This window comes from Poecilia reticulata, linkage group LG8 (assembly GCF_000633615.1).
Source record: "Poecilia reticulata strain Guanapo linkage group LG8, Guppy_female_1.0+MT, whole genome shotgun sequence".
NCBI lineage: Eukaryota > Metazoa > Chordata > Actinopteri > Cyprinodontiformes > Poeciliidae > Poecilia > Poecilia reticulata.
In genome coordinates this window covers 25,427,659-25,442,398 of record NC_024338.1, presented here as the reverse complement: position 1 = coordinate 25,442,398, position 14,740 = coordinate 25,427,659, and the positions used below count along the sequence as shown (strand labels likewise).

The following is a 14,740-nucleotide window of genomic DNA, read 5'->3' as shown; positions in this document are numbered from 1 at the left end:
TCCTTTACCGAACATGACGAATTTTGGTTGTTTTTGATTTTGTGCTACTTCTTCACAGTTGGTACCTAAAGAAATACATAAAATAAATTATTTTTATTAAACTAACCTAAAAGCAAAAAATTGCAGATGCAAAAATTCTTTAAAAAATGTAAAACATAGTTGAAAAATATTAATAAGTGTAATTTACATGCACAGACAAGAATTGTAAGCTGTTTAAAAAAATATGTATATATTTTTCATGTTTCTAATTTAATTTACTTAATTTGTTTATTGCAGTTGTTTATACTGATCTGTTAATGCATGAAAAAAATGCTTTCTGAAAAGGTTAGGCATGAAAAAAGTGAGAAAGAAGAGGCGAAAGCCAAGTTGAAGCAAATCATCTTGTTGTAAACAAACCAAAAATGCTACAAGAGCGCCCTCTTCTTTCTTTAAATGAAATTACATCTTGATAAAAAAATAAAAGAGCTGGTAACAGAAAATAAATTGTGTTGCTTCTAAAAGAACAGGCAGAACAATTATTTATAGAAATGTTCCACAAATGAACAACATAACTCAGAAAGAGGGGAAAAAATATACTTTTCACAATATGTTAATACAAACTTAAAAACAGGTGCAATCTGCATCCATTACACCATATATGTCTTCTCAAAAATAAAACGAATCACATCTATAAAGTGCTGCATTGCAAAAAAAAAAAAATCTCCAGTAAAGAGATACTCGTAAACTTAAAGGTGCTCATAATGTTTCTTTAGCAGCAAACAGACTCCATATGTCGAACGTTAACACTTAACACAGAAACTCGACATTTAATCAGAACACGGCACAACCTAACTGAAAAACTTCTGTTCCTTTCGTTTACACGAACATCAATAAGGTTTTGAAAAAAAAAAAAAAAAAAAAAGGGTACCGAGTTTGAGAAAAGTATCAAAAATAAGTCTCGCTTTTCCTAAGAGTTTTGTGCCATAAGTTCCACAATCTGTGAGTCAAGCTCATTTGTTCAGGCAGTTCCCCGCCTCCAATGCGACCAGAGTTTCTCATGATGCTGCTGATTACAGATTTAAAAGCTTTAAGCGAACAGGACGGTGGATTTTATGGCACAATGCTGGTTTCTCCCGTTGGATATTTCTGATCACAGAGTCGCAGCAGCTTTGGCTCGTCGTTCGGCGGGAATCTTCAGTGCTTCACAAAGAAGGGATGAGTCAGGGCCTTGGCGGCGGAGATGCGACGGCTCGGATTGAACAACAAACAGTGCTGCAGGTAAGAAGATTTCACACCGTTTTAATACTTGATGATAGGTGATTGCTGAACAAAGGTCATAGGTTGGTCTCCGTTAATCGTGACTTTCTTCCTTTGAGCAAAAATCTGGAACAAACTTACAGAAAACTGCAAAACAGTCAAAACACTGAGTGCCTTTAAATCTAGATTAAAAACCCGCCTGTTCAGAGATGGTTTTGAAACATAACCAGTGAAAAATTTTACAATGGCACTTTACTAAATGCCATGTTTTAATTGACTGTGTTTTATGACTGTATTTTTGTGTTTTTACACTTTCAACATTTAGTTTGATACTTCACTAATCTCATTTAAATCAATGGTGAAAACTCACCTGTTTGGAGCTACTTTTGATTAACATCAACTGGAACATTTTACAGTGCAGTTTTTCTTTTGCTGTGCTTGTATTGTCTGTCACCAGGTGACTCTGAACCCATCCAATCACTGAATAGATGCTTAGAACAGATCAATGTGTGGATGTGCCAAAACTTTCTCCAGCTGAACAGAAACAAAACTAAAGTTATTATCTTTGGACCTAAAGAGGAGCGAACCTGAATCAACGCACAGCTTCAGTTATTACAACTGAAAGCCAGCGATCAGCCCGAAACCTGGGAGTAGTGATGGACTCTGACCTGAACCTTCAGAGCCACATTAAGACAGTCACAAAGTCGGNCTTCTATCACCTGAAGAACATCTCCAGGATTAGAGGACTTATGTCTCAGCACAATCTAGAGAAGCTCATCCATGCATTTATCTTTAGCCGCATTGATTACTGCAACAGCGTCTTCACAGGTCTGACTAAYAAATCAATCAAACAGCTGCAGCTGATCCAGAACGCTGCTGCTCGGGTTCTCACTAAAACCAGGAAGATAGAGCACATAACACCAGTTTTAAAGTCCCTACACTGGCTCCCTGTAGCTCAGAGGATAGACTTTAAAATACTGATGTTAGTTTATAAATCACTGAACGGTTTAGCACCACAATACCTTAAAGATCTGTTATTACTGTACCAACCGTCTAGACCCCTCAGATCTTCTGGTTCTGGTCTGCTCTGCATCCCCAGAACCAAAACCAGACGAGGAGAAGCAGCACTCAGTTTCTATGCACCACAGATTTGGAACAAACTTCCAGAAAACTGTAAAACAGCTGAAACACTGAGTGCCTTTAAATCTCAACTTAAAACCCACCTGTTTAGAGTTGCTTATAGCTAAATTAGGTTTAGAGTGCGGCTTTTGGTGTCTTTGATGTTTTTATCTTTACTTTTTATCTATTTATTAATGTCACATACTGTTGTTTTGTTTTCTTTAATTATGTAAAGCACTTTGAAATGCCTTGCTGCTGAAATGTGCTATACAAATAAAATTTGATTGATTGATGTCTATTTTTGGTATATGGTAGATTTTAGATTTTTAGTGCATCATCTTCTTAACCTTTTCATGCATGAATTATGATCCTTCATGTCAGGATTTTTTTCCAAAGTGTTTTTGATTTTTTTGAAGGTATAAAAAGGTGGGGGAGGGGGAGGAATTTGTAATAAAAAAAAATTGTAGGATTTGTTTCTGGTGATCAGTTGTAATTTTCTCCAAATACAAAGATGTTATTTTGAAAATACATCAGTAGTATTAGTCTTTACTCTTTACTTGATGTCACATCTTTTTAACCTTTAGAAGGAGGGACTGGATATTCCTGAGTTGCTTTTCCGTCTGTCGGCCATATTGGATTTCAACAAAAAAGTCTTGTACTTGCAGTGGATGGCCAGTAGTTGGCAGTGTATTGTATGATGCACTAGTGTCCACCCCAGTGGTCTGTGTGCTTATGTAACATAAAAATCCACAAGAAACACACGAAAATGACTTTTAGATAGCTGTCCTTTGCAGTGACTGCTATGCATGAAAGGGTTAAATGGCACATGAATTATTATTCACCAGAGATTGTATTTCAGTTGTGATTGATTCATCGTCTCCAGATTTATTCTGCATAGAATATGAAGGAAAATGCTCCCAATAGCAGCCACAGTTCTTCCTTTCAGCACCGTTTGACTCGGTTTGCGTGGCTGGGAGAGAAAATCGGCTCATTTCTGACAGGAGAGAAGAAGCAGGACTGTGCTTACAGAGAGCAGGTCGTTCTCGTCTTGGTCCAGGTTGGGCAGCAGGTTGGTGCAGGAGCCCCTCGGCCCCAGGCTCTCGGAGTAGAGGATAGGGCTTTCCTGAGGCCAGTCGTCCTCGCTGGGCAAACCGATCACCCTGCCAAACAGACGGTAGATCAATAACTAAGGAGGACAACCATCATTTTTTCTCTGTTAATTACCGTTTTCATTTATTTCAGCAAATAAAAAGGTTTTCTGAATTTCAGTTTTTGTTATTCGTCACAACGGCAATCTATTTTCGTCAATAAATTGTCCCAGTAATTAGTGAGATAAACAATGAATATTGTTGTTTTGAGATCATTTTCAGGTGATACAAAGACAAAGGCGTAATAATATAAATTTGTCTTCTGAAAGATACAATGAAATGTAATTTTGTAAAGAACACGTAACAATAAATAAAACACAAATAAAAACCACACAACCGAAACAACAAATAAAGTGGATGATGAAGTTTCTGTAAACAAAATTGCCCTTATTATGCCTTTTATACTCACTCAAAGATTTTTTGCAGCTGCTGCACCTCTGTGTAGCCCTTAAACAACGGCCTGCAGAATAAAAGGGCAAAGCTGATTTATTCTGTGCTTTACTCGCGTTTGTGTGAAATAGTGCAGCCTTAAATATAAGATGAAACTCCAGAGTTGGATGTTTGCGTTTCTTTTTACTCACCTCAAGAGGAAAAGCTCAGCAAAGATGCAGCCAGCGCTCCACATGTCCACTGAGGACATGTAAACAGAGTTCAGCAGCACCTCTGGAGCTCGATACCACAAGGTCACGACCTGAGCAGAAGTGGGAAAAAGAATAAGAAACAGAAACATATTTGAACGGAGGCAGAGAAAAAGATGAAAAACAACATTTTACACCTCAGGCAAGAAAACAGATACTGCTGCAGTGGAGAAAATCAGCAAAACGTCTGATTTTTGTTGCGACACTTACACCGGGTGTAAGGGCGATATTATAGGTGTGAATTCGTGCGAGTCCAAAGTCTGCGATCTTGATCTCTCCTCGGCTGCTGACCAGGATGTTCTCCGGCTTTAAGTCTCGGTGCAGGACGAGGTTTGTGTGCAGGAAGTCCAGTCCTCGCAGCAGCTGCTGCATCACATCCTGGGAACCAACATGGCAGCAGTTGAACAAGCTGCAACGCTGAAGTGAAATCAGATTAGGCGGTCTCACCTTTATCAAGTCACGGCCCAGACCACATGCAGGTGCCTTGGACAGAAAAGTGGACAGGTCCTGATCGATGTATTCCAGCACCAGAGTGAGGTCCAGGGCCGAGCCAATGGAAACAGCAGATGCATCTAAGAGCCTGCAGAACATAAAAGTTTGATAAGTCATAAAGTACAGAAAAATATAGAGTGTCTATGAAACATGGTTGTGAAAATATCCCTCTAAAAACTTTTGCTCATTTTAAAAAAATGATTAGACAAATTATAAATCTTATATTTAGTATCTGCTGCCTGTGACATTCTTCTACATTACTCACCAAAAGTTGGGAATGTTCGGCTTTCAGGTGAAAGCTACAACATTTACAGGTGAACTTTTAAGGGTTATATTCTCTAACCCTTTAAATGTGCATGTAGAGCTGTTCAAGGTTTAAATATTTTTGCACAACTTGCAAATATGATGTCTTATGTAGCTTAGCAAAAAACAAAAGAAAAAAAAACACATGATCTAATTCAGTTCTCCCTTTCTGTAGGCTAGGTCTTCAAGATGGCTGAAGCTCTTTTTGTGAGAAAACTGTAAAATAAATAACCTTGTTTTGATGCAGCACACAAATTAAAAACTCAATAATCAGATTCCAACTATGGAGTAATAATGCATAATCTTAGGGAATACGCTAAGAAGCGTCTATTGTTTTGTCTTCTGGCAAATGGTGCACTACTAGTACACCAATAAATTCAATAAAAATGTTTTTGCATTTCCAATTTCTTTAAATGTGGTAATAAACCTATTTTAGTACTGTTATTAATCCCCTACAAGGAGAATTGAGATGGCATCATAAGTATTAGAATATTCAGCAAAGGTTTAAAAGATGAACGACAGCAAAACAATATTTACTTTAACCATAAAAGGTGAAAATAATTTTTAGTTTACGCACAAACCTACTTGACAATGTTTGGATGGTTGAAGTAGCCCACTTTGCGCAGCAGCGCCACCTCTCGGATCATAAAGGGAGGGATTCCGGCCTCCTCAGACTCCCAGCGAAAGTTGAACTTCTTCACCGCCAGGAGGCGCTGTTTCTCCCCAACCTCTCTGGCTTTGTAAACTTTCCCGAAGGAGCCTTCACCGACCTCCGCTAAAAGCTCATAATGCAGCGATTCAGGGCAAAAGTCCATTTTTCCCCTAAATTCAGAGAGTTTAGTCTGAAATATAGAGAAATAAGTTAAGTTTAGAGCAACAACAAATGAATATGTCGCGTTTTCTTGCTTTAGCTGCACTCGGAATAAGCTAGCCAGCGCGGCTATCAAAATAAATATTTTGAAAAGAAACGCGAAGGAATCAAATTACCCACAACAAAACCACATTTCATGAAGTTGCTATATCGCAGCACAAAAATGTTGAATCTTCTATTATTTCGACAAATTATTGTTTTACCTTAGCTCGTCTCCTCCTAGCAAAATCACCATCGCCCGCCAGCGGTGGAAAAATGTATTTGCATAACTCTGGCCAGCATAAAAGATTAAGAAAAAAATAAATCACACCCCTTTTAATCGTCAGCTAATCAGAAAGCTTAAAGTCCCCATTTTAAGACGTCCAGTCGTGGTACACGTGTCTCTGTTTCTGCTGATGCCTTCAGCTGCAGCCAAAACATAAAATGGAGTCTGTGTGTAAAAACACAAAAGGCCAACATAAATATAATGAGGATGGAGTGTGTTTTGAGGGAAAGCAAATACAAGAAAACATGTTAGGCACGTGTTATAACATGTTTATTATTTGCAGCCTATTACACAAAACAAACAAATGAAATTGTTAAAAAAAGAGCACTATTCAAAACATACACTACATAAATTTAAGAGAAAAACATTATTTTTAGTGCCTCATACATCAGGCCTGTGTTATATTACTGACTATTATAGCCGGTACATCAGAAATTAGTGCAAAATGAGCATGTTAATGCAAAGAGACAGCATATTATGACTTTTTTTATGAGTTTTCGCTCATCTCTTCTTAGTGTTATTGAGCTGTGGTGTTGCCACATGTGATTTAATTTCAGCAAACAGAAGCAGTTACTCGTCTTTCAACTTCTTGTTTATATATTTGGTTTTCATTGCCAACAGGAAGGAATCCAGATGGAGGTTGCGGTTGAGAATGACCGAGCCGCAGGTTAGCGCACCGCCGAGGGCACCAGCGAAACCGCACAAAAACACATCCTGGCCTGTAAACAGAAGAGGTACAAACCATCAGGGGTGGTACATTTGAGATTAGAGCACACCCATCTTTATTCTCTGGTTGGTATAATGAGGCACAGAAGGACACACCTGTCAGGTAGAGGTTCTTCAGGGGAGTCTGAGGTCTTATTGTAGCGCTGAGTTCAGGGTTGAACCGAGCGATGCCGTGGTCCACTCCGTACATCTCACCTTTTGGGGCGCCAATGTAGTGTGTGTTTGTGATGGGGGTTCCAGCGTCGATATACTCAATCTGCAGAAACACAACACATTTCTGAGAAACAAGGATTGTCTAGCTAATAAGTGTGGCACGTTATGAATCCATCAACTATGTTAATACTGTAAATATGCATTTGTCCAAAGCAACAAGAATCATCCAAATGCTCACTTCACCTCGCTAACAGGTCAACATAAAAAAAAACACAGCTACTTCTCACGATGACTTTTTAGAAATGTCCTAAAAGTAAACAAATATATTTTTGACGACTTATGTTATAAAGAAGGACATGAATGTAACTTCTCACCATTGATTTTATTTAAAATGTTGCAGCTGTATATTATGGAACTGAATCTGAATCATTATCAACTTACATAGATTTCTTGTAGTGACAAATAACTTTCTAGTGAATTTAAATAGACAAAGTGAGTTTGAAGTAGGGATGCACCGATCCCCTTTTTTCCACTTTCAGTACTGATATCTGAGGTTTAGTACCAGCTTATACAGAAAAACAGAACTGAATTGAAATATTTTAAACATACACACAAATGTATTTGATTGCTCAGCACTAGCACAGCAATATCTTCACAACCTGGGTCAAGTTGAACTTAAATTTGTGCAATTTGGAGTATAACAGCCAATGTAAAACAAATACTAAAGAAATGGAAAATGACAAAAACAACAGTCTGACTACTTTGGTCAAACATGTAAAAACTGCAACAAACCTTTCAAATGGTTCAGAAAATGGATTTAGGAATTCTAAGTATAATGTAAAGTAAATAATAAAGGAGAGAGCACCGATCATAGAATCATATTGAATAGATCTGCTCTTATAGGTCTATTCTAGGTCGGTATTGTCATCAATACCGACCTAGAATTTACTTCAACATCTGGACTGATGCAGACATCACATCTGTCCATCTCTAGTTTTAACCAGAGAAAGACAAAAATGTAAATGTGAGAAGCTCCAGCAGCTAAGGAGAAAATCCAGAAGCCTTTACCTTGTCCCTGGTGATTTTTGGAAAAATATCCATCACCACATTCAGAGCGGAATCAATGAACGCTTGTTTCAGCTCTTTGTAGTCGGGTCCTCTGTTCGTCACTTTACCGTCCTTCCACTCCTCAAACCACGAGTATTTGGCAAAACTGACCAGAGTTAAAGTAGACTTTCCTATTAAAACAAAACACACTGTGATGAAGAAAACATTCCAGATGAGCTTGTATTCCCATCACCCAACAGTACCTGGTGATCTCTCCTCCCACAACGGATCTTTGGCAGACGGCGAGGCGACGAACAGCAGAGGTATTTTCTTAGAGGCCTCTTCTCTCTCCTCATTCATATATTTCTCCATGCTTTAATGAACAAACAGAAATCTGGTGAATTTACACAAAGAATTTGCCAACAAGCATTTCCTGTGTAACAGGAAAGAGTAAAAGACAACCAGGATTAAACAGTTAAAAAAAAAAAAACCGCGGGAACTTAAACAAAACAGGCATACAGCTCATCAAAATTGTTGTCAGCGAAGATCCAGTAGTTGTTTGCTTTCAGGCCCAGCTCCTCCTTGGTTCCATTTAAACCAATAAAGATGTTCAGACCTCCTTCACCGTGTTTCACCAAACTGAGCTGCTTCTGGATCTCTGCAAGGCAGAAAATAACGACAAACTGCTCAAAGCATGAAAACTTCACTAGGAAATATATGAAATAAAATATGAAATATATGCAAAAGTATGCATAGTTCTTGAAATGTTACAAACCATAATCTTAAGAGTATTTTATGTAAATTTTATAGAATGAACGAACACAAATCGGCATGTAATTAAATTAGTGAGAAAAAGAGAAACAATTTTTAGATTACTTTGAAAATAAAAAAAATGTGTGTCTGCACACATTTACCTCTACATAACATCTCTAATTCAAATCAAATGCAATACAGCTTTAAGCTACCCACAAAAATGTGACATTTTTAACCCAAGATTTATGCTAACATAATTTCAGTTTTCTGGCTTGAAAGGACATTTTTTAATCAGGCACACAACAGAGGCCTTTGGGTCTTCAGAGCAATTTTCTGTCTTCCACACAAAGAAACTGTGTGTCAATTTCAATGTCATATTTATTTACATAGCATGTTTCCAATAGCTCAACTGCACAAAGCGCTTCAAAAGTTAAAGCAAACAAGGATAAGTAAAATACATATAATCAAATATTTAAAAAAAAGTGTTAAAAAGCAATAATAACAGCTAACAGATTTGTGGGAATTAATAAGAAAGCTTGACAGTTTAACTAAATCTAGGATTATTTTATGACAAATAAAGATTGTGCGACAGTTTAGTGGTTGTACCTTTACGAAAGTTGTAAAAGTTGAAGTGGTGTGAATATTTTTGGGAAACAYTGTAAATTATTGCGATCATCCATTGGTGCTGACTGACCTGGCATGGCCTGCAGCTCCTTGGGCAGCAGCTTCTCGTAGGTATTGAARATGCCGGCATCAGAAATGACCATAGGGGCTTTTATATGCACCTCCTCCTGACCTTTCAACACACTCACACCTGAAAACACAAGGACAAAACAGCTGTGGATCCATCTCATGTACAGCAAACTCAGTAAGCTCAAAGTCAAGCTCACCACAAGCTTCCTTTGCATTGTTAAACAAGATGCGGTTGACTGGGGCTCGCACCAGAACAGCGCCCCCTGCCTTCTCGATGGTGGGAATCATGTGGTAGGCAATCTCGCTGCTGCCAGCYTTAGGATACCAGGCGCCGYTYAGGTARTGRGTGRTCAGCAAACTGTGCATGGCAAAGCTGGCATCTTTTGGCTTATTACCTGCAGATCAAAACAGAATAAATAAAAAAAGAAACAATGTAAGAAGCCTGTGAATAAACAAAACTCCAAATTGCAGCTGGGCGTACCGTAGGTGCCAAAGATGTAGGAGAAGACAGCTCTGAGGTCCTTGTTCTCCGTCAGCCCGTTGACCACGTCTCTCAGGCTGCGTGGCGCCATTTTGTAGAAGTAAGACAGATGCTTGACGAGGCCGGTGTGGATCAGGAACTTGGCCAAAGGTAAGGGGCAGAGCTTCAGCACAATAAGGAGCCAGGCGCCAAACTCAGTTTTCTGCAGGAAAAACACAAAACAAACACGTTTATTCACTTTGGTCACATTTTCCTGATTACCACACTTTATTTTGGAACACAAAACACTGATGTTTTGGTTTAAATGGTTCTTGTTGTTCCCTCAAGGAATGTTTCCTGTGACTGTTATCTTGTTATTATACCCTTCAACTTTTCCAGCTTCATTATCATTAAACACCATAAATATAAAACCAAATGACCAGATCAAATCTTACAAAATAATATTTTATTTCCCAAAAACGTAATAAATATTTGCATATCTTAAGTTTACCATCTTCGAGGAATGTAAGACAGAAATTTGAAGCACAAAAGGACTCTTAATCTTATTATTCATTATCTTCATGAAAAAAAACGTGATTCAACTTTGAAGTGAGTGTAAAAGTATGAGTTCCTTTATCTGCAATCAGATTAAAACTGCTGTTGCTTTTAACTTTTGACCTTTGATTATGATGAACCAACAGCTGAAATCTGAATAATAAAATGTTTCTGTGTCAAAGTGCAATGGGAGAAAATGTATCTGCTAAGGCGATTAGCAAGTTTATTACAGGTTAAATATACACATGACAAGATTCTACCTTCACCAGCCTCAGGTACTCATCGATGGCCTTCTCCTCTCCAGGGAATCGCTTCTTCAGCTCCTCAAGGTAGCGAGCGCTGCCGCTGAAGATGGGGTAGGAGCGTCGGTTTTCCAGAGACCCCAGCACAACGTGATCAAACGCCTTCTCCAGAGGCTCCCACTGCAGCTGACCATTGGTCATCTGGTCCAGCATGCAGCGAAAAGGTGAGTCGCCCAACAGATCACCGATGTAATGGATTCCTAAGGTTGAGTTGGAGTTCATAAAATAGTAAATAATAATGAGTCCTTATTTTTGTAGCATTATTTAAGGATGCATGACTGCTATCTCACCAACATCAAACTCAAAGCCCTTCTCTGTGAACGTGTGGCAGGATCCCCCGGCCCGATCATGCTGCTCCAGAACCAGAACCTTCTTTCCAACTTTAGCCAGCAGCACAGCCAGCCCGAGTCCACCGACACCACTGCCGATGATGACTGCATCCAGGTTGTCTGGCAACTTACTGGACACAAAACCTACAAAAATGCAAAATATGAAAACATATCTGTAAAAAAAAAGAAAATACTGAAGAGGAATCAATAATATTATTGAATTGTAAACAAATGCATGAGTACTGTATTTTAAATTAGATATTTTGTCTAAAACTACTCCTAAGTGGTAGCTTCACAGTGAAACACATAAAAGATATTATTTTAAACATGTAATTTCAAATCAGTACAATAAAAGGCAATTCAGATACAAACATTGATCAGTGCCATTACAAATTATTAAGATACCCCAAATAACATTGAAAATCATTTTCAATTGAGAAATATTCTCTTATAGCAGATGAGCTCAACTGAACACCGCTTTTCAGCAAATGAGTTTCATAAAAATGTTGCATATTTTTTTTAAAAAATCTATTTTTATTTATTTTTTAAATCGTGCATGAATACAACTTGCACGACTTTAAATTGCAAAAATGTCTCTTGATAAACTCACCTTGCTTCAGGACTTTATTTTTCGTTTTTTCGTCGTAAACTTTCTTTTTCAGCGGTTCTCGACAGTCCTTTGCAAACGGGTTCGACTCTGGGCTGCTGAAGACATATTTCAGCGTCAATATGACCAAAATTACCAAAACAATCAATAAAATGGTCAACATTGCAAGAACAACTGTCTTCTCTGAGTCCAGTTAACTTCTACAACTGCACCGAGTCGTCTTCCTCGTCAAATTATATCGCACGTTGGAAAAGCAGTAGCCAATCAGAGAATTAGCTTCGTCATACGTCATGGAATTCTAACCAATGAGCTGTATGCTAGGTGTTACGTCCCCCATGATGTTTTCTGTAAATAAAAGAGGCTAAAATGGACCTTAGTCTCATTCATAAGACTCTAAAGTCAGTTTTAAAGTTTTTTTTTAAATAATAAAATACAGTTAAGAAAACTTTGCTAATAAAAAAAAAAACATAAAATCCCTGCTCTATACACCAATTAAAAACACAAAAATGAACTCATTTGACACAAAATGACAAAACAGCTCTTTTTTAAACAGATCAAAAATTTTTTTATTAAAGATTAAGTCATGAACAGTACATTCTTTTTTTAGATCTTGAAAATTAAAAAGGTGAATTGTACAGCTGCTGTTCACCATTTGAGACTTTTTGGGAACCTCAACTGAAACAGTTTCACAGCTACATTACCAAATAAATGTATTTTCAGACAAAGATAAGAAGAGTACAAATGAAATACAAGCTTTAAATTAGAATTATATTTATCAAGAGAAAAATGCTACATCTAAATTAACTTGTCCACATGCAATTTAGAGACAGCAATCAACCTAATAATCATTACTTTGAACTGTGAGAGGAAGCTGGAGTACCAGGAGTGAACACATGCATGCACAGGGAGAACACACAAACTCCATGAAGAAAAAGAGCAGGCTGGGAGTCAAACCCACAACTTTCTTGCTGTGTACTACCATCTGCACACCATGTAGTCCTGTCACCCTTCATCAAACAAAAGAAGAACATAATGGCGCAGACACTGAAGTGGAGAAATGTAAATATGTACCAGAGTTAAAATGAAAATTTACAACAATGTGGAAGGAATTAAAATTTTTAAGAAGAGCTGTTTTTTTTTAGTTTTTGTTAAATATCTTTACACAGCTTTTATTTAAAAAAATGTTACCATTAAGGACTCCCAAAAGAGCAGCCAGTGTAAACGAAGGCAGGTTTAGTGACAGAGGCACGAGTGAAGATTATTAGGATTCAAAATCCCTCGTTATTAAAGGAATAACTTTGAAAAATAGGGATAAAGAATTTTATGTCATTTTAGAGTTTTTTTAAAAATCCTTTCTCAGGACCTGAAACTGAATTTCTCTTCAGGAACAATAAAATATTAATTTAATCTTTTTTTCTTTACAAACAAAAACAACATTTACACACCTTTACCCTCAAACTGAACTTTCTGGAAGTCCAGATTGTGGGCCCCATCATGTGATGCGGAAGTTTTCACTTCTGTAGTAGTGATGCTTAAACAGAGCGAATAAGAGCGGCTACTCGTCTTTCAGCTTGTTGTTCGTATATTTTGTTCTCTTTGCCAAGGCGATGGCGTCCAGATGGAGGTAGCGGTTCAGAATGACCGAGCCACATGTGAGGGCTCCGGCAAGGGCGCCGGCGAAACCGCACAAAAACACATCCTGGCCTGTAAACAGAACATGTAAAAACCAGAGAAGATGTGATTTATGCAGAACAATGGCATCGATTTTTATTCTCTGTTTGGTATAATGAGGCACAGAAGGACACACCTGTCAGGTAGAGGTTCTTCAGGGGAGTCTGAGGTCTTACTGTAGCGTTGAGTTCAGGGTTGAACCGAGCGATGCCGTGGTCCACTCCGTAGATCTCTCCTTTGGGGGCGGCGAGGTAGTGTGTGTTTGTGATGGGGGTTCCAGCGTCGGTATACTCAATCTGCAGAAACGCAACACGTTTCTGAGTAACAAGGAAAGCTAGCTTGATTTTTAAAAGGCATGTGCAACACCGCAATATCTGACAATGTAATAAAAGATTATTAAAACTGTATTATCTAATAATCAATGCAAAATGGAATAAAACCTTGAACTGGCTGTTGATTTTAACCTTACAGAAGAAGCAAACTAACAAAAAGGTTGGATTTTAAAATGCAGAGTGGTATTTAAGTGTCCCATATCATTTTAACTCTCTTAATAGCTAATTAACACTAAATTTAAGGTACACAAGTTAACAAGAGCAACCTGCTCGTTTTGTAATAATAACCAATGGAAAATGGAATAATGTTACGACATAATGCAGCAGAAAGTAACACAAAATGCGATTGAGGATTTTATTACATTTTACGGTTTAAATTATATTTTAAACCCAATTTTGCTACATTACTGGCATTATTACATAATATGTATCAATTTAACACAATGTGAATATTGTAAATATGACTTTGTCCAAAGCAACAAACATCATCCTTATGAATATATTCATACTTTGTACAATAATTCATTAAAAATGTTCTAACATCAAACCCAGATGCCATTTCTATAGATGTGGAAGGACATCAACATGGCTTTTCAGCACCGATTTAAATTAAAATTTAGCAAATGTTTCTAACTCATGGAAATTATCCTAAAGCATCATCAACTTACATATATTTCTTATAGTGAAAAATAAGTTTCTGGTGAACTTCCTCAGACAAGGTAAGTTTTAAGAACAGAAAGACTGAGGAGGGAATGGGGGAGAAAATCCAGAAGCCTTTACCTTGTCCCTGGTGATTTTTGGGAAAACGTCCATCACCACATCCAGAGCGGAATCAATGAACGCTTGTTTCAGCTCTTTGTAGTCGGGTCCTCTGTTCTTCACTTTGTCGTCCTTCCACTCCTCAAACCACGAGTGTTTGGCAAAACTGACCAGAGTTAAAGTAGACTTTCCTATTAAAACAAAACACACTGATGAAGAAAACATTCCAGATGAGCTTGTATTCCCATCACCCAACAGTACCTGGTGATCTCTCCTCCCAC

At 37.8% G+C, this 14,740-nt stretch overlaps 3 protein-coding genes across 3 annotated transcripts in view; all 3 read right to left on the bottom strand.

Moving 5' to 3' along the window:
- Window positions 1-362: 362 nt before the first annotated feature.
- On the bottom strand, window positions 363-6,222 carry cdk21 (cyclin-dependent kinase 21). The gene is made up of 8 exons (XM_008416948.2): window positions 6,011-6,222; window positions 5,522-5,778; window positions 4,589-4,721; window positions 4,352-4,519; window positions 4,085-4,194; window positions 3,913-3,963; window positions 3,383-3,515; window positions 363-1,251 (listed from the first exon to the last, which is right to left on the bottom strand). The coding sequence occupies exons 2-8, from the start codon at window positions 5,749-5,751 to the stop codon at window positions 1,174-1,176; spliced, it is 903 nt and encodes a 300-aa protein (XP_008415170.1). The 5' UTR covers window positions 5,752-5,778; window positions 6,011-6,222; the 3' UTR covers window positions 363-1,173.
- A 103-nt stretch (window positions 6,223-6,325) lies between these two features.
- On the bottom strand, window positions 6,326-11,892 carry LOC103469338 (putative all-trans-retinol 13,14-reductase). The gene is made up of 11 exons (XM_008416947.2): window positions 11,701-11,892; window positions 11,052-11,234; window positions 10,720-10,961; window positions 9,926-10,127; window positions 9,642-9,839; window positions 9,446-9,565; window positions 8,518-8,656; window positions 8,262-8,371; window positions 8,020-8,189; window positions 6,895-7,054; window positions 6,326-6,791 (listed from the first exon to the last, which is right to left on the bottom strand). Exons 1-11 carry the CDS (start codon window positions 11,858-11,860, stop codon window positions 6,643-6,645), a joined length of 1,833 nt encoding a protein of 610 aa, XP_008415169.1. The 5' UTR covers window positions 11,861-11,892; the 3' UTR covers window positions 6,326-6,642.
- Window positions 11,893-12,249: 357 nt separating this feature from the next.
- LOC103469375 (putative all-trans-retinol 13,14-reductase) overlaps window positions 12,250-14,740 on the bottom strand; it is a 9,300-nt gene continuing 6,809 nt past the window's right edge. The window contains exons 6-9 of the mRNA XM_008417012.2: window positions 14,721-14,740; window positions 14,481-14,650; window positions 13,505-13,664; window positions 12,250-13,401 (exon numbers count right to left, since the gene is read on the bottom strand). Of these exons, the coding sequence (XP_008415234.1) occupies window positions 13,253-13,401; window positions 13,505-13,664; window positions 14,481-14,650; window positions 14,721-14,740 (499 nt within the window). The 3' untranslated portion in view covers window positions 12,250-13,252. The remainder of the gene's footprint in view (window positions 13,402-13,504; window positions 13,665-14,480; window positions 14,651-14,720) is intronic.